This window comes from Rhinopithecus roxellana, chromosome 11, assembly GCF_007565055.1.
Source record: "Rhinopithecus roxellana isolate Shanxi Qingling chromosome 11, ASM756505v1, whole genome shotgun sequence".
Lineage (NCBI taxonomy): Eukaryota > Metazoa > Chordata > Mammalia > Primates > Cercopithecidae > Rhinopithecus > Rhinopithecus roxellana.
Genome location: NC_044559.1, coordinates 87,302,001 through 87,320,311, shown reverse-complemented (window position 1 = coordinate 87,320,311; position 18,311 = coordinate 87,302,001). Strand labels below are relative to the sequence as shown.

Genomic DNA, 18,311 nt, shown 5'->3' with positions numbered 1-18,311 from the left:
GTTTTGTATATGCCCTGAGTTTTTAATATTAAAATGGAAAAAAAAAATTTCATATGGAAAACCTCCCTTGTATGCAACTAAGGTGGCTGAGATGAAGAGGAAAACACAAAACACCTTTTTTAAAAATGGGATTCTACCTGTGTGTCATCGCTCTTCCTCTAGAAGTGGGAAACACCTGTTCACAAGTCACCCCTTCATCAGATTTCTCCCGGTGCACGTTACTGTCACTTGTTAGATTCTCTGTTACACTCACTACTGGTCCTGGTTGTTGGGGTGTTCATGTTTTATCTTTCTCACAGGGCACTTGATCTGGCATAAAGCACTGGGGACGTTTGTAGGAACAAAGCTGTACGAGTACACCAGCGTCCCCATTCCTCACGGGACTCGCCTCCTGCAGGTAATGGACAGAGGCGGGCCGTCAGAGGCTCACTTCCTGTCTGGGGAAAAACGCACCAGGTCTTGCAACCTCGGACAGAACTGTGGAGTAGAAAATCTGGAATTCATCGTTGTTATTATTTTTTTGCTCTGCCTGACATCATTTGCTTTTAAATTTATGTTTTACTTAAAGTAATATGAAGATGGTTTAAATTTCTTGAGCACGTATTAACTGGGAGAGAAGGGGATCAGAAGAGAGGTATGAGAAGGTGGGAGATGATTCCAAAGAAACACTGAACAAATCAAAACCCCGAAAGCATGCTACTGAAAATGCACACTCTTAAATCAGGAGTGGACAGTGGTTATTTTGGGCAATTTTATCTTAATCTCAGAAGGGGAATTACTGTGCTAAGTAGTAACCCCTAAAACTCAAGGTGAGAAAGTTGAGGGCAGTGAACTCAGGTGAAACCTCGGAAACATGTTGTTTCATGGCCCAGACTTTATCTCTAAACCGCTCTATAGTTTACTGGAAGGTCCTGCTCTGTAATGGAGAGGTGACCACCATGTGGGGAACTGGCCTTCTGGCCTGTGTGTGAGGATATCATCATCCTACAGGGTCCTGCTCTCTGCCCTCATTTGTCACCATGGTACTCAGACCACAGACAGAGGAACACACACAGGCCTTTCTTGGGGAAGACAAGTGATGTTTATGATGTAGGGGTTCTTTCACAAGCCTGCGGAACCACAGCTGTCTGAACACCTGTGCATGTTTCAAAAGCCTATAATAGTAGCCACAGCTAAGAGTAAAGAGAAAGTTGACATAATGGAAAGTAACTTGCACTTTCATATATTTTTCATTTTAAAAGTGCTCTTCATGTTATTCATACAAATAAAAAACCTTTTCTTTCCTTTTTCAAAAAAAAAAAAAAAAACATAAGTATCTTTTAAGCTGTGTTCTCTTAAAACCCACTTCAGACAAAGCAATTTGGAACTATGGGGTGAGGGTAACAGAGAAGGGAAAGAAACTTAAAAAAATCTCCCTTAGTGCTTCTCTATTCTGGCTTTTTATTCCATATCTAACCAAGTCAGAAAAAAATATCATTGAGCAGATTTTGCTCTAAAGGAGCTTCAATTAAGGAAGAAGGAATCAAAAGGAAGAATGACCGATGATCCTATTTGGTCTTACTCATGAACCATTTCATAATTAGCTTTAATTTATTCTTACCATTAACTTCCTGGAGTTTATTTTGCTTTACTGGCAGAGAAGCAAGGCAATCGATCACTTACTTGCTTTCCCTGAAGACCCCCAGTTAAACAAAGACCAAGGCAATCCTAACCGTGGATTTTATCATTCACCTGAAAACCATCACCTACTGAGAGGCAGCCACACACTCACAGGATGTGTGGACTCGAAAACCCTGGCAAACACAGGACAGAGTGTTTCACCCACAGAAGCCAGTGGCCATCCATCCCCTTCCACCACCAAGTAGTTTCTGTGTAAGGGGAAAAGGTGATGTCTGTGCTGACTTGGGAAAGGGAAGTCCCTGGGAATTTTTTATAGGCAGCAAATATTAAGTAGCTGATGGGAAATTAATAGTTTATAGAACTTAATTATGGGAGGGGGTGAGCAGTGATAGGATATTTGGGGATTCCAAGAAGGGTGGTCAACTTTCCTGGACTTAGATCTGCAGAGATGCCAATAACCCTTCAGAAGATGTAGCTGGGGGAAAAAATTAAAACCATTTATCTACAAAGCCAGACTGGTATATAAATATACAACGGACAAGAACTTCATCTAAAGAGATGGATGAAACATTAAATTCGAAGGTGACTATAAGACCAAGTGAGAAAGACTGAAATAGGATTTTGCTGCTGTTTGAGAGAGAGGGGTCTGTGTTCCCTGAGTGGAGTGCAGTGGCTAGTCACAGGCATGACCATGGCTCACTGCAGCCTCAGCTCCTGGGCTCAAGCGATCCTCCCATCTCAACCTCCCAAGTAGCTGGGACTACAGGTGTATGCCACCACGCCCAGCTTTCAGGTTTGTTAAACACGAATAACACATACAACAGCTGCTTTCTGTTGTGACATGGGTTCAATCCGATACCTTCTAACCGTGCTCTAGAGGCCAGTGCTGCCAGCTGGGCTGGGCCTTGCCTGGGCACCTACCTTCCTTCTGGCTGCCCGCAGCGCTCTGCTGCTGCAGCAGGCTCTGGCTGTACAGAGTGGGCAGCGCGGCGGCTGCGTACTGCTGAATTCCTGAGTAGGCCTGGGTGAGGGCGTCCATGGTGCCAGCCGTGCCATTCGTCAAGCCTGTGGCGCCAAGTCCTCCATTCAGAGCCGCCATACCTGAGAGCATTTGAGCAACTTTACAAAAAACCCAACAATAGAGAAGAGAAACAGCACTTATTCATTAGTGCTTTCCAAAGGAAGTTAGAGAATCATTTGACACAATACAACAGCAAATACATGCAGCTAGCACACAATTACACCGACAGGAAACTCAAAATGAAACCATGAAGAAATCAATCATGACAATGGGGGAAAATGACCTAAGCCATGAAAACCCTCACTCCCTAGGCCAGTGATCCAAATGCACTGTGGCACGAGTGAGACGAGACAGCTCAATGCCATGCAGCGTGCTACTGGCAAGTACCGTTGTTATCTTTTGGAAGTAAACGCCTTTTGCTTCTGGGAACTTAGGAGCATGTTTAAAAAAAAAAAAAAAAAAAAAAAAAAAAAAAACCTTAGTAGCAGAGGCCTGTAAAATATGTACACTGAAATCCATTTATTGGGCTTTTTAAGGAACTATGGGATGGCTTGCAGGGCTGAGGAGGAAAAGATGAAATAAAACTTCTTTCCTTTAGGCCGTGTGATGAGGAAATGGTGGAGAGGACAAGTTCTGTACTCTCAATCAGTGGACCTGCAGTTCCGGGAGTTACAGTGTGGGAAAATGGGCTTTCTAAACAGCTGAATGATGATGCCAGGGACTACGACCTTAGGAATAAGTAGCCTGGCTGATGAAGAATTGAGGCAAAGAAGAAATGTGGACCTTTCCCACAGTCGCAGAGAGCTGAGGCTACTCATTCAGTATCAAAGTGGTTCAGTTTTCAGCAGCAATTAGTTCTTCTGTGCGTGCACCCATGCCCAAGTGGCAACGGGGTTTCGGCCACTGAAAGCTCCAGGTCCTGTTTTTCAGTCAGCCGGAGACAGAGGCGTGTCTACAGGCCGGACCTTGGCTATCACCTGATGGGACTCGATTTCTCCCCTTGTATCCTGGCTGCTCTTTGGCTCTACTGGGGTTGCTGACTGTCACATTCTCCCTGAATACTGAGTCAAAGCCAGCAACACTTTATAGAGTACTAACTTTCATATCAACTCAGGAAATGGAAGAGGGGACATCACAATTGCCTCTGGGTCCCTTTATGATCACAATTCTTTAAGAAAAGATCTGTTTCTGAGAAGAACTTACTGAAAACATGAATGAAAATCTCACTGAAAGTAGGGCTACAGATTGGATATATGAAAACAGCAAGAATGGCTAACTGAAAACATAGGTAAGTCTAATGAGAATGGAGGACAACTAAGGTAAGGCTGCCTGGAAACACCAGGGAATCCGGCAGCAGAGTGACCTCCACACGCCCAGCATGCTCCTGCCCCAACGGAGCAGGTGGGGAATGTTCTGTTTACTCCACTTGTGCTTCTATTTGGCCAACTTCGCCTCTTCAATTAAAAGGACACGTGTAAGATATGAATTAGGCCATGGCTTAACAGTGGAGGACTATCATTGTGCCTCACCTCGGGTATTCCTGTGCTTCTCAGAACAGACACTGAGCAGGGGTGGCGAGGTGAGTGTGAATGGCGTGAGAATGGAGTAGCACCCTCCCGAGTGCAAGCTCAGCTCAGAAGTGTTGCCAGCTGAGGCCCTGCTGTGTCTACTTTTGTTTCTTATTATGAAGGGGTCTATCAAGAAAATCATTGAGATTTTCATTAATGTTTCCATTAATGTTTTCTTTGGGTCATGCAAGTAAAAGCTGTCCAAAGAGCTTGGATGCAGACTGTCCTAATTACTCTAAATGATCCCTCGGACACCGGCATATCACAGCCACCCCCCTGCCACTGTGCTTCCCCTCTGTCCCTGTTACTGTGGCCACCAGAGGGCTGGAGAGTCATTTCTCTCTTCCTCCAGTGCTCTTATTTCATCCTCATCTCCCACTATTTATTTGTGTGATGCAAAGGAACTTCCGTGTTTTTGAGGTAGGTGAGAGGGGTATGTACAATAACTTGGGAAGGGCTGGACACTGCTGATAAATTCTTTTGGTCTCACTTTGGTCAGGCTGTTAACAGGTGCTGTGGATTATAGATGATCGAGCTCTGGGCACAGTCCTTTAGAAATGCAGATGCCTGTGTGGAGGAAATTCTGGCAGGAGAAGAGTGGCGACTCGCCGCTCTGCTTGGATCTCAAGGCATGAGGTTCTGGGTGTGACTCGCAGCCTGCGAAGCCACGCGGGGCCTTGCTGCCAGAGGCGCCTTGTTGCCAGACGAGGACGGGCTGTAGACAGCAGCTCCTCTCTGATGGACGCCTCCAGGTTCCCATGGAGTGGTGGGGAGCATCGCACTGCCATGATGCCTTGTCTGCTGAGGGTGGGAGTTTTCAGGCCCTGTCATGTGAGACCCACAGGGGCTCCTTCCTGCGATTTGCAGCCTCCATGATTTGGCTTCTCCAGAGCGCCAGATACACACGAGGCATTTTATGGCGGTGGTCACTGGGACCCAACTCCCTTCTCTCTACACAGCTGTTTTTTAATTTCCAGGTCAGAAAAATTATCCAACTCTCTTTTGCCAAAAATGTTTTTCTCTTACAACGCAGAAGCAGAATGCATCTCCTGCTCTGGAAATACTGGATGGATGTTTCAGAGGGCATTGTGAGGCTTGGAGCTCCAGCCAGTGACGTTCCAGCCACACCCTTCTTTCCTGGTTCCACTTCACAAAGGCTGGCTGTGTCTCTGGACTACACCTCAGAGCTAATCTGCTTTCCGGAAGGGTCTTTTGTACTTCTGCTGGTGCTGTGCATGTAGGAGACAGCTGTGGCCGGCCCTATTTTCCTGGGGAAGGTGGGGGGTGGCAGAGGCGGTACCATGAGCAAGGGATGCAGATGCTCAAGGGGGAAGAGTCAGGGGACACGGGGAGGGTTTGGCCTCTCCAGCCAGGGGCTCGCCTCCTCCATGGTATAAACATCCATGTGAACAAAAAAGTTCTAAGTACCAGCACACTGAGAATATTTTAAACTACAACTATCATGGAAAATCTGGGAGGGTGGTTCCTAGGTCCAGGGTGGAAAAGTAGCTGAAAACATGGTAGGATTTGAAGAACAATCAGAGGCAGCATTCCACCTCTGAGAATAGTTCCTGTGAGTGACCTGATGTTATTCTAGGTTAATTCTATCAAAGACAGTGTTTGTCAACCCAGCTGTGGGTACCTGATTTCCTCTAAAAAGCTTTGGATAACAGAAGCAGAGCTGTGAAGACAGTTAAGTTGAATAAAATGCTTCCACTTAAAAGAATAGGGCTTTTCCTTGAAATGGCCCAATGGATCAGCCATTTCCTCTCATTTATTATCATCATCTCCATTCCCATGCATGCTATTTAGACGAGGAAGGCTGGAAGCAAGTGACAGGTGTGGCAGTGCTCGGCAGGGAGGCCTCTGCACCTGGCCCGTCGGGAGGGCCAGCACGCAGCCTGACAACTGAGTGCCTTCTGCCTCATTCCTCTCCAGAGGCCCTCAGTCTACGATAGAGACCCAGGAGGTGGGAGATGCTGAATCTGTTAACATGGCACAGAAGGACTAACCCATAAACATGAATGTTTTTTGTTGGGGGCACTAAGGAAATGACACTGAAAAAAGGAGAATCACAAGCCAAGTGCCATAGCAGACCACACTGACTGCAAGCTGCCCTGCTAGGCTTTATCCCAAATCAAAGAAAAAGGGAGAAGGTCTTAATATTCTCACAGATTTGTAACCACTTCACTGGGGTAAGTTTTCTTTTGTATAGATGACAGATGATCCTTCTAAGCTACAAGCTGATAAATGAGAAGCTAAATATAAAATGTCTAGAACCAGGGTAGATGAAGATGTCTCTGTATACACTGGGTGTCACTTATATACCTGCCTGTGTTATTAAGGGCACACACATTGTGTGGGGCTGTGGAAACTATAAATATTAGGAATACAGATTAAAATAGTAATTTCACAATGCAAGGAGTGCCAAGCCACAAAAATATGCCCGGAGCATCTTCTCATGGAAAATATTTCCATAGACGCTTTTCACCAGGCATCTGCAGCTGGTTTTCTTAAAACAATCATAATTTTAAGCACTATATGGTAAGCCATTTGGAAGCCATTCGAATTATGCGATAAAACAAGGAAAAATAAAGATGCCACTTGACATACACTGAAACACATAAAATCAGATACAGACTCTTGGGTGGAAAAAGTATGTTCTTCACCTTAGCTCAGATGTTAATATATAAAACATGCTCAGGGAACCCTGAAAAAATCCAGAGGTGAACACTCTGATGGTGAATCACATGTCTTCTTTCTTCTGATCTTGATGATTCTTACATTTTTAGGGTGCTGTACTGTTTTTTAGCCCTTCGATTCATTAATGTATAAGGGAATAAAAAGGACATCCAACTCAAAACAGTATAATTTAGCTACTTGTCTACTGACTAAAAACTTCATTTTTTTGGGAGAGGTGTTGGGCTCTTGAGCAGGAAAGAGGGTAAAATGTAGGCTCTGGTGAGTCATCTACCTGCTTTCTGGCTGGCTGCTGTGTCAGTGGGAGAGAGTTGGCTCTATTCAGAACACCTGAATACTCTCCATATGGAAACAGATAACGGCTGCTGCAGTGGGGTGGGATTAACAGCGGTGCTACGGAAGCTGCCGTCAACTATTTGAGAAGCTGGCTCTGTCCAGGTAACCACTGCTTGACGACTTTCTTTAGGAATTATCCAGTGGAACTGGTAGCATAATCATCTCTGTTGAGAAGGAATGGTCTGAAAGAGGATACTCTGTCTTGGAAGGTTTTCTGTTGATATTTTGAGACAAGCAGCAAATAGTAGCTCTAGGTCAGTGCTGGAGGTTGTAAAACAGCTCTGCATTAGTAACACTTCCCAGGCACAAGGAATGTATTTTCATTTGTGCCTGGTTTTGGTTTAATTAAATATTTTCTTGGTTCATACTATCTAGTAGGGGTTATGTGAAATGACATTCTTTCTTCATTTTCTATGAACTGTACAGACTGATATTAACCCAATAGCAAAGAATTTTAAAAAGCAAAACAATTTAAACTTGTTGTCCTTGCCAGAAGCAAAATGTGTGTCACACAAGACCCCACACAAGAACTACTCATGGTTTCTCTGCCATTCAACACAGCCCCTCTGCAGTCCCTGACGAGAACGATGGCAAAATCTCAGCAATGCAGAGCAGAGCAGCGTGGACAGGGCGGGACACGGACGAGAGGACACACACACCAGTCATGAGCACGTGCTGAGGAGGACAACCATTCCCACTGGCCTGTTACTCTGCAGACCAAGGACAGGCAGGCGGTCAAATCAAAGTCCTTGTTTTAGGGGAACTAGGTCCTGGGGCAAGAGAAGCAGCATGAGGGGATGTGTGCGAGCACACGCGTCCTCGACCTAGGTGAAGGACAAGGTCAGAGCGAGGAGCTGTACCGGAAACGGGGGTCAAGGCAGTGAGGCTCCTACTTGGCTGCTGGGAAGGTCAAAGCTGGAGGCGGTTCTAACTGGAATACAACATTGCGGCCGCCGCGCGGCTACCAGTTCACGGGCTCCACGCTAACCACGAGCCATCCCATTTGGGAGGTATGGTCAGCTAAAGCTCGGTCCACGCTTTTGCTTCTCCTAGAGCTGCTGCATACAAGGATGTACTAAAACCTGAAAAATGTCCTAATTCTAAAAGTGATCTATTTTCTCAGGATTAAAAAGGTTAATTTTTATTTGGATAAATTTTAGGTTCATTTTCTACCAAGTCCAGTGCAAGGTATTCTGAGTTTTTACAGTATGAAATTACTGGGATTATTTTGCTTTAAAAAATTATACTGCCTGGTCACCCTTTCAAAACAGTCCACTTATTGAAGCATGCCTTAAAATAGGGCAACAACTGTCAAGGACTCCTTCACGAAAAATGAGAACGGGCAGGTGCCGGGGTGCCTGGGCTGCATGGTAGCTAACTGGGCTCCAGTATCAGCAGCTTTGTTGGCTGTCGTGGATCTGCTGGGCTTGGCTACTCTCAGGCAACCAGGGAGTCCGAAACGGAGGGACAGGGAAATTTCGTGTCCCCTCTGTGGGCTGAGGATCAGTTTCCCCACTGCAGGAACCCATACCGAGCAGGAGTCTAAAACATGACTTATCCTCTGGCCGGCACACCGTTCCCCCATCAACCGAGAATGACAGGAACGGGTGGCCTGCGGAGGACAGAACCAGAATTCTCTGGTGAGTCCATCCGTATGTTTCGGAACCAAGTACAATTTTCTAAGTGATTTGCCTCCAGCCTACTTCAACCTGCCACAGCTAAACGCTGTCCCTCTGGATGGTCCCTGATGTAGAGTGACCCATACCTGTGGGTGCTTAATAAATATTCTGATCACGTCAGTTCCGGCAGTGACTCCTCTCCCCTCAGTTTCATCTGCTTCTTTCCAAGGCCTAATTTTCTCCCGTATTTAATTGTCATGAATCTTTGGACTTTGGAGCTGGAGGCTACCTTTAAGAATCATCTGATCCAGAACTTTCCATTCTCAAATGGAGACTCCCAAGCCCAGAGAGGGAGCAGCGTCTGCCTGACTTCCCACAGCTGCCTGGCAGCAGAGCTGGGTTCAGGCTTCCAGCCTTCCAGTCCATTAACTTTTCCCACTGTAACACCCTGCCTCGCAGGACAGAACCGACCGAAACCAAAGCAAACCAAACCAAACTGCTGGAAACTTGAAAATAGCTGCCAGCCACAGAAGCCCATGGATGAGCACACGCGCAGTGCTACACACTGAAGAGAATCTGGGGGTGGAGAGTGGTCAGGGGTTTTCTGAGGCAAAATAAGTGTAGGCAGCTTTTGCCTATCAAAGCATGTGCTCCTCCATCCCAAGTTTTAGTTCTCCCCGTGGCATATCCTTTTTCGGGTCATTTCTGGCTGACCACTTTCTGTGGAGAATTTGGGGGAAGGCTGTCCACCAGAGCAGCAAATACTCACTGTTGATGGTACCTGCTAGTGCATTAATATTATTCAGTCCAACAGTGGCTCCAGCCAGTCCTTGCAGAGTCCCAAGAGAGGTCAAGGAGTTCATGGCTGCACCAGCAGTGGAGTTTGGGGTTGAAGCAGCCACTGAAAAACAAAAGGAAGACAGAGGAAAGGGGAGAAAAGACACGAGGTGAGTGACAGCCAAGAAGACTGGAAATCCTTCTGTCATTATCTCATTGGACGGAGGTGAGGAGCCGTGCTTGTGGCTTTGGGTAAAGGACATAGGGAATTGTACTTGTGGCAATTTTGACAGATTTGGTGGTTAAAAAAAAATCATCATAGCACTGTTTTGCCAATATAGCAAATACACTCACTGCTGGATGGTGGGGAAATCTGTGAATGGGAGGCCTGCCCAGCCAGATTTATACATAACGAAGTTGGCAATCATTCTTTGGCTTCATTATTGGACAATATCTTGCTTAGTTTTTTTTTTTAAACCTATATGCAAGAGTAAAATGGGCCTTTATTTTTCCTTCTTGTACTGTCTTTAGTTTTGCTACCAAGGTTTTGCTAACCTCATACAATGACTGGGAGAGGGTTCCTATTTTTCTGTTCTCTGGAATAGACTCTGTAAGATTAAAATTAATTGTCATTTAAGTGTGCGGTAGCACTTGCCAATTAAATGTTCTGGACTTTCTATTTCTTCATGGGAATATTTTGAAATAACGATTAAATTTCCCTAATAAATAGGATGACTGAACTTTTCTTTTCGTTCCTGAATCAGTTTTATTAAGTTGCTGCTTTCTAGAAATTGCTGTATTTTGTTTTCAACTATATACTGGTATAAAGTTATTCATAATATCTTCAGTAAACTTTCAAAATGGAAAACATTTAAATGTAAGACATTTCTTAGTCTGCCTGATCTGTCAGTTACTGGAAGAAGCATGTGAACGTCTGTCACTCCAACTCCATGTAAACATGCTTATTTTTGGAAATGTATCTTGAAGGTATATTTCTATGCAAGAGGTTCCTACTTGCATAGATTTGGAAATGATCCTATCTTCTGGTGAAATAAACCTTTTTGGGGCAAGCTTTTGTTTCTAATTTTTCCCTGAAGTCTGTTTTGTATGATGTTTGGTGTAAGAAAGCACCAGCTTCTTTGGGTTTTTGCACTGGATATCTTTTGCCATCTTTTCACTTACCTGTTTATATTTTGGCTACATCTCTAACATATAGACAGGTTTAAAAAAACACAGCCTTATAATTTAAGTCTTTTAGTAGGGGCATTTAGATTTTGTCCTATCTGTTCTGCTAATATTACATTTTTTTTTCTCTCCCTTCTTGCTGTCCTTTGAGATGGAGTCTCGCTCTGTCGCCCAGGCTGGAGTGCAGTGGCATGATCTCGGCTCACTGCAACCTCCGCCTCTCAGGTTCAAGTGATTCTCCTGCCTCAGCCTCCCGAGTAACTGGGACTACAGGTGCCTGCAACCATGCCTGGCTAATTTTTGTATTTTTATTAGAGATGGGGTTTCACCATGTTGGCCAGGATGGCCTTGATCTCTTGACCTCGTGATCCGCCCGCCTCGGCCTCCCAAAGTGCTGGGATTAGAGGTGTGAGCCACCAAGCCAGCTAGGTTTGTCTTTCAATTCCATTTCCCCTCTCTACTACTTTGGAAGTCATGCATAGTATTTCTACTCTCTTGTATATGGTCATAAAAACTAAGTCATCTTTAACTTATGAAAAGCAAAGTTACTTATCTTTGCTCTTTGCCAGAACAATTCAAGGATCTGAGAATACTTTAAGGCAGAGGAGCCCCCTCTGAACCCAGGTGTGGGATATTCATGCATTTTACTTGTAGCTTGGTTTTCAGGTTTTTATTCAGCACTTATTCTTCACAGCACACATTTAGATTTGCCCACATATTTACCACTTCCTTTGCTTATTATTCATTCTTCTTTCATCTGGGTTATTTATCCTTTAGTTTGAAGTTATATCCAATACAGCTTTATTTTGTGAGGGTCTATTGGTGAAAAAGTCTTTTAGCTTTAGTTTGTGTGAAAATTATGTCTTTATCCTAGTTCATGAAATATTTCTTTCCTGGATATTCGAGATTGACAGGTTTTTCTAAGCACATTTTATGGCCTTCTGACTTCCATTATTACTGTTGAGATGTCAGGCACTGAGATTTTGTGTTTCTTGGAGGGTGGTTTTTCTCTCTGTTTTAAAGATCTTCTCCTTGTCTTTGGTGTTCTGCATTTATCACTATGGTGCTTCCAAGTTTAGATTGATTTTTATTTTCCCTGCTTGGAATTCATCTGGATCCCTGAATATGTGGATTTTTGTTTCTACCTTTTATCAGTTCTGGAAAGTTCTCGGTTATTAGCTGCTCTTATATTGACTTTCCCCCATCCTCTTTCTCCTTTCCACTAGGAATTTAGCTAGACCTCAGTTAGATCTAGTCCATGTCACTTAACCTCTCATGTTCTGTTTCTCAGTTGGGCATCAACTCCAAAATCTGTGTTCCAGCTCACCACATTCTCTTGCAATTGTATGTAATGTTCTGTTAAACTTACATCTCCAAATTTTACATTTTGGTTATATTTTTTCATTTCTAGAATGTTACCAACACGCTGGATCATTTTTCATAATCAGTTACTTTTTTACTTTTCAAATTCTTTTAATACGTAAACGTATTAGCTATACTTCCTTTCTGTTGTATGCTAATAATGCTAATATCTGAGGTCTAATAATGGTGGTATCTAATAATGTCCCTGTTATTCCTCACTCTTGGTGCTTGGTTTACTTGTATATTTTGTGGGATGTTTTTGGTTGTGAGCTTAACTATCTTGGAACTTTATTTCTAGGAATAATTTGAGGTCTGGGTTGAAGATGGGTTGTTTCAAGAACGACTTAACATTTGATTCTACAAGGTGCTGGAGGAAACTACAAGTTGGGGATACTTTAACTTCATGGCTTAGGATTTTGGGCCACTCAGACACAATCAAACTGGGTTGTAATCTCACGTGAGGGATGGTTTACTGCTATGAATTGTCAGAGGGAAATTCCCCCGGCCCTACCTAGTTCTATGTTTTGAGATAGGCAGTTTTCCTTGTAGTTTTCTAAGGGAGAACATTTTTTGTTCATCTTTACACTGAGAGTTTAGCCTTTTGGGGTTTCAAGCTCGTATGGGGAGGGTCTCCTATTAGATACTGCACAGAAGCCTTGGACTTTCTTGTATTCCTTATGGTTGGGAAAGCTGTGCGAACAGATACTCGAATTTATTCAGTTCACCAAATATCCTTAAGGGGAAGGCCACATTCAATATGCTGCCGCTTCTCTGAGTTTCCTCTTGCACTTAGTCATTGATTTATGAGTATTTTTTGCTAATTGACTACTGATGTCATTAAATATATTTTTAAAAATCTTACTATACATTTCAGGGTTTTTCCCGGTGGGAGGGTCCTTCCAGCAATCTAGTCTGCCTAACTGCCAGAAATAGAAGTCTCTCCTATTTGGGGTATTTCCTAGGGACTGCATCTGATGTCAGTCTACATGTGATGGTCCTTGCCAGATTGCTGTGCTAGTAAGTAGAGTGTTAAAGACCATCCCTAGTATATGTTTGAATTCTAAACCAGCAAAAAAGGCCTGAACATTTTCATACAATTTTAGGGGACACGAGGGAAGTACTTTTAAAACAAGGATATCCGTGGGCCCTCTTTCCAGTGAAACAACCACAACAGATAAAATGATAAAAACCAACCACTTAAAGTCTCTGGAAATTGTCCTAAGTACATACATGAAGAAATAGTTTTTCCCCAGAAGATTTATCAAACATCAGCAAGAACAGCAAGAATCCGTGGCATGTGAGCTACAATCCACAACCTGCTCCCTTTCTTGGTACAAATCCCCTCCTCTGAAGCTCAGCATAAAGGATGCTCTACCCTGGGTGGGTATGGCCAAGAAGATGGGGCTCCCTCTTCCCACAGCTCCAAACACACAGGGTTATGGTTTCTCCCAGGGAGGGAGTGACTACCAACATCGACAATTCACAGCTCCCACCCCTGCCAGCTCTGTGGCAGAATCTCTATTCTAGGCCAAGAAGCAGAGGGGTCCCTTCCTCAGCCCAGCCTTTACTCATGGAGTGGAAGCTCTACACCAGGCATAGCATTCTGAGTATTAGGTCCCATTCAGCCCACCCCATCTCACTCACTGGGTGGAGGTTTTATGCTGGAAAAGGCAAGGAGAGAAGACCAGTTGCTCCTATGCTCACACAGCACTCTTCTTGTAGACCAGAGGTGTCATTCACAGAAAAGCAGGCCACTGTCCCTGCACCACCTCCAGAGCAGGGAGAGATAGGTCACAAGAACAAAGGGCTCTGTAACTTTCCCTAGGGATAACTAATTATTTGGAACAGAGTATGGGAAAGTTCAAGCCTAAGGCACTGTCAGAAACAAGAGAAATTTTGTTGATGAGCAATTAAGAGTAGGCAGTAGCTCCACAATGGCAAAGTAGACCAGCTGAAAGCTTAGCAGAGAGGACAGGGAAAGGGACAGCCAGAAAGAGTCCTCCTGGGGTCACAGCAGGCCTCAGGGACTGCCTGAAAGAGCACTCCTACGAAAGGGCCCAACTGCAATCAGAGCAGACTGTGGGGACAATTTATGCTCCAGGGCCAAAAATAATAGCGCAAACAATTGAAGATTGGTGGAGGCTAACAGCTGGAAGTGAAAACAACAGAGACACAGCAGCCAGAAACTTAACAAGAGATCAGGCAAAGAGGCAGTGAAAGGGAGCTGTCTGGAAGAATTTTGTAATTTAACAAAGGAAAAATAGGAATGTCACTCATAGCTCAAGGCTGTGGCCTCTGAGGAGTGACAGCAGTGGTGCACCACAGGGGAATAGACTTCACTGAATTATTCTTGCTAAATCAATAAGGAAATAAACACAAATGAGAAGCCAGTGGGGAAGGGGTGATGTGCAGTGGGTAAGGAGGATCAGCACCCAGAAGTGCTGTAACATCTACAGTGTCCTGTTGTTAAGAGAAAGCTATGATATGTGCAAGAGAACAAGAACATGCAATCTGTACACGGGAAAAAGCAGACAGCACACAACAGAAACTGTGTGTAAGAGGGCCCAGATGTTAGACTTAACTGGACAAAGACATGAAAGCAGCGATTATAAATAGGATAACAATCTAAAAAACCATGCCTAAAGGATTAAAAGTATAATTACAATGTTTCATCAAATAAAGAATGTCAACAAAAGGCTGAAATTATAAAAAAAAATTGGAAATTATTTTACAAAGTAAATTATTTCCTTCAACATTCATAAATCAACACAGTAAGTGCCAGTAAACAGGACAGAGGCCATTGGCAATTTTAAGAAAATCATACTGCCTAGCATGTGATAGACATCTACCAGGCGAATGGCAAATGGCAGCATTTTAAAATTTAACTTTCAGTAGGAAAGTGATGGAAATAAAAATTAGCCTAGACAGTTCACCATACAAAAACAATTTTAAATGAGGGTAACTGCAGTGAAATAATCTGTAAAATACCTATAAAACTTGAGTAAATAAATGTGACCTGAATTGAACTGACAAGTTTTAATGGGCTATACGTAATTTACTTGTGTCCCGATTTAAAAAATGGAAATTCTGGGGCTAAAAAGTAAAGAACCAAAATGAAAAATTCACCATAGGGCTCCACAGTTGCTTTGAGTTGGCAGAAGAATAAGTGAACTTGAAGATATATTGATAGAGATTTTACAATCTAAAGGAGAGAAAGAAAAAAGAATGGAGAAATGAACAGAGCCTCATAGAAATATGGCACACCATTAAGCACATTAACACACGTGTAAAGTGTGTAATGCATGTACCAAAGTTAAAGACTGGAAAAAAAAAAATTGCAAGACATAGTGGCTGACAATTTCCCAAATCTGATGAAAGACATTAATCTACACATGCAAGAAAACAAACTCCAAGTAGGATAAACGTAAGGAAATCTATACCCATGCACGTAACAGAAATATGTTGAAAGTTTAAGAGAAAATCTTGAATGGAGCAAGAGAAAAATGATTCATCATGGATCCCAGTAAGATTAACAGCTGACTTCTTAGCAGAAACAGTGGACCAGAAGTTAGTAAGATGACATATTAAAAGTGCTAAAAAGAAAAAGCCTATTAACTCAGAATCTTATATCCAGCAAAACACAAGACACAAAACACAAGACAGGCTGTTGCTCTTAGTCTCTGCAGCTTGCACCATGCAGAACGTCATCTTACAGCACAGACTTCACCAGTCTCCACCTTTTTGCACTGTAACTGGGGATGGTCACCTGCCTCTGTGGTGAGCAGGGGAAGGATCATGGAAGTTGGCTGGCATGGGGTATCACTGAGAAAAGCAGGAAAAAGGGTCCTAGCTCAGCCCCATTGCTACTGAAAAATGAAACTATAAATTTTAATAAAGAACACAACTCTATAGTTTCATCAGCTCTTTTCACTGGAATCTTAAAAACAAAACACAAAAAAACTGGAGGCAAAATGGGGTTTCATTAAGCCTGCCTTGGACTCAATCTGTTCCCTTATCTCCCCAAGCTTCTGTTTCATTGTATTTAAACGGAGGAAGAAGGGTACCTAATTCACTGGGTTGTTGTAAAGATCAAATAATCTATGTAATGAATTTGGCACTGTATTTGGCACCATTTTTAGATCATCAGTTATTAGGTAGAGGTTGAACTGAACAGACAAAATGATATAGGATCTATTTTATGAAGCAACGAAAGCAGGTAACACTTTTCTCCACTTTCATCTAAACATCTCCAACTGTTGATGACTGCACAGCCACTGGTCTGGCTTCTGTTGGAGGACCTTCTTCCACCTTGCAGGAAATCACAGGGAGGACCCTGTATGCCAGGCTGTAACCTTTCCCTTCCTATGACATCCACAACTGTGAATTGCTGGCCCAGAGATGCTGCCTGCTGTGCCCCGATCCAGGGGCATCCAGAGGAGGGCCTGTCAGAGCCTGCTTCTAGAGAGTGTTTCGCCCCAGGGCAAGGGAGAAGAGGTGCTGGAGGTCGCCAGGCCTGGCTCATCTTGTGCTCAGGGATGACTTCTCAAATCCTCCCAGTCTCCAAGGTGGGTCTGCAAACAGGTGTGTTGATGCCACACACTGCTCTTGTGTGGATGGCTCCCAGTGGTGATGGCAAACAGTGAGTTGGATAGAGAGCTCCATAGGCACAGACACGCACATAGCCTGTGGGCACGGGGGAAGCCTAGCTCAGGGGGCCACAGGAGAGGTGGAGGCGGCCTAGAAACTCCCTGGGCCACTTTTGTTACTGATGACAATGAATCGATATGCAAATTAGATCTTACACCCTGGCTTCCTATTTAAAAACTGGGAGGCTGGCTACAGTGAACTGGACATAATTTCTCACTTCTTACTACGCTGTTCTTAGGCAGTCCCAGTAGAAAGATGGAGAGAAGGTGAAGAAAAGGAGGGAGAAGAATCAAATATGAGACTAAGAAAAATTAACTAGATGACTTGCCTTAAAGTGGAAAGATGCCCTGTGCACTCTACATCACTGGACAATACTTTGAAAATTCACCCCAACTGGCATCTCAGTTGTAAGAGGATGGTTTTATTGCACATCTAGCCACCTTTAAGAACCTTTTGAATGTTAACAAATAATCTATTTAAAGCATAAGAAAAACTCCAATTTGTCACACAGCCAACCTTGATCAAGTACTTAAAGACTGACCATTCAGCAGATGCACAATCGAGAAAGAGGTCCTAGACAGAGACACACGTGGTGCCACCAACACCCAGACTCTCCATTTCTGTGCTGGCAGACTGGCAAGATGCTGCCTCAGACCACCATCTGCCTTCTTCCCACCTCAAATTCCTTCAGTCTGTGCTGAGAACTGTACCCTACGCTTTCTCACTTAAAAGTTTTACAAGGCCGGGCGCGGTGGCTCAAGCCTGTAATCCCAGCACTTTGGGAGGCCGAGGCGGGCGGATCAGGAGGTCAGGAGATCGAGACCATCCTGGCTAATATGGTGAAACCCCGTCTCTACTAAAAATACAAAAAACTAGCCGGGCGAGGTGGCGGGCGCCTGTAGTCCCAGCTACTCGGGAGGCTGAGGCAGGAGAATGGCGTAAACCCGGGAGGCGGAGCTTGCAGTGAGCTGAGATCCGGCCACTGCACTCCAGCCTGGGTGACAGAGCGAGACTCTGTCTCAATTAAAAAAAAAAAAAAAAAAAAAAAAAAAGTTTTACAAAATGCCAAAGGAGCATCTCAGGAGAGGTGCAGTCTATAAATGTTGGCTCATAATCTCCCAGAGCACCTCTTCAAGCAGAGGCTGCACCATCCAAGCAGGAGGAGGCAGAACAAAGCCAAGAGGATCTCAGACGGAGGCTGCACAGTGCACCTCACCTTGCTTGCACAGTGGCTGCAATAACTTGTATACGTCACATTTTAAGCCTGTTGTACCACTGGTTAAAACCTATCAATCAGGCAATGGACGTTCAGGCCAGCTGGCTTGCCAGGAAAGAAAATGGTCGAGCAGTCAAGGACGGCCTTGGTTTTATCAGCTCATGTGGCAAAGTCTGTGGCATTTTGTGAAAACTGTTTGTGGGGTAGGGTGGGGTGTGGAGAACAGGAAAAGTGAGGTGGTCCAGAGGCCCCGATGGTGA

At 44.0% G+C, this 18,311-nt stretch overlaps 1 protein-coding gene across 22 annotated transcripts in view; it reads right to left on the bottom strand.

Annotated features, from left to right (window-relative positions):
• CELF2 (CUGBP Elav-like family member 2) overlaps positions 1–18,311 on the bottom strand; it is a 543,854-nt gene that overhangs the window by 12,889 nt on the left and 512,654 nt on the right. For 11 of the 22 annotated variants that reach the window (XM_030940448.1, XM_030940449.1, XM_030940463.1 and 8 more), the window contains 2 exons: positions 9,646–9,765; positions 2,542–2,739 (listed from right to left, as the gene is read on the bottom strand). In XM_030940448.1, coding sequence (XP_030796308.1) covers positions 2,542–2,739; positions 9,646–9,765 — 318 coding nt within the window. Of the gene's footprint in view, positions 1–2,541; positions 2,740–9,633; positions 9,766–18,311 lie in introns of all 22 variants that reach the window. The other 11 variants (XM_030940454.1, XM_030940455.1, XM_030940464.1 and 8 more) reach the window with 2 other exon arrangements.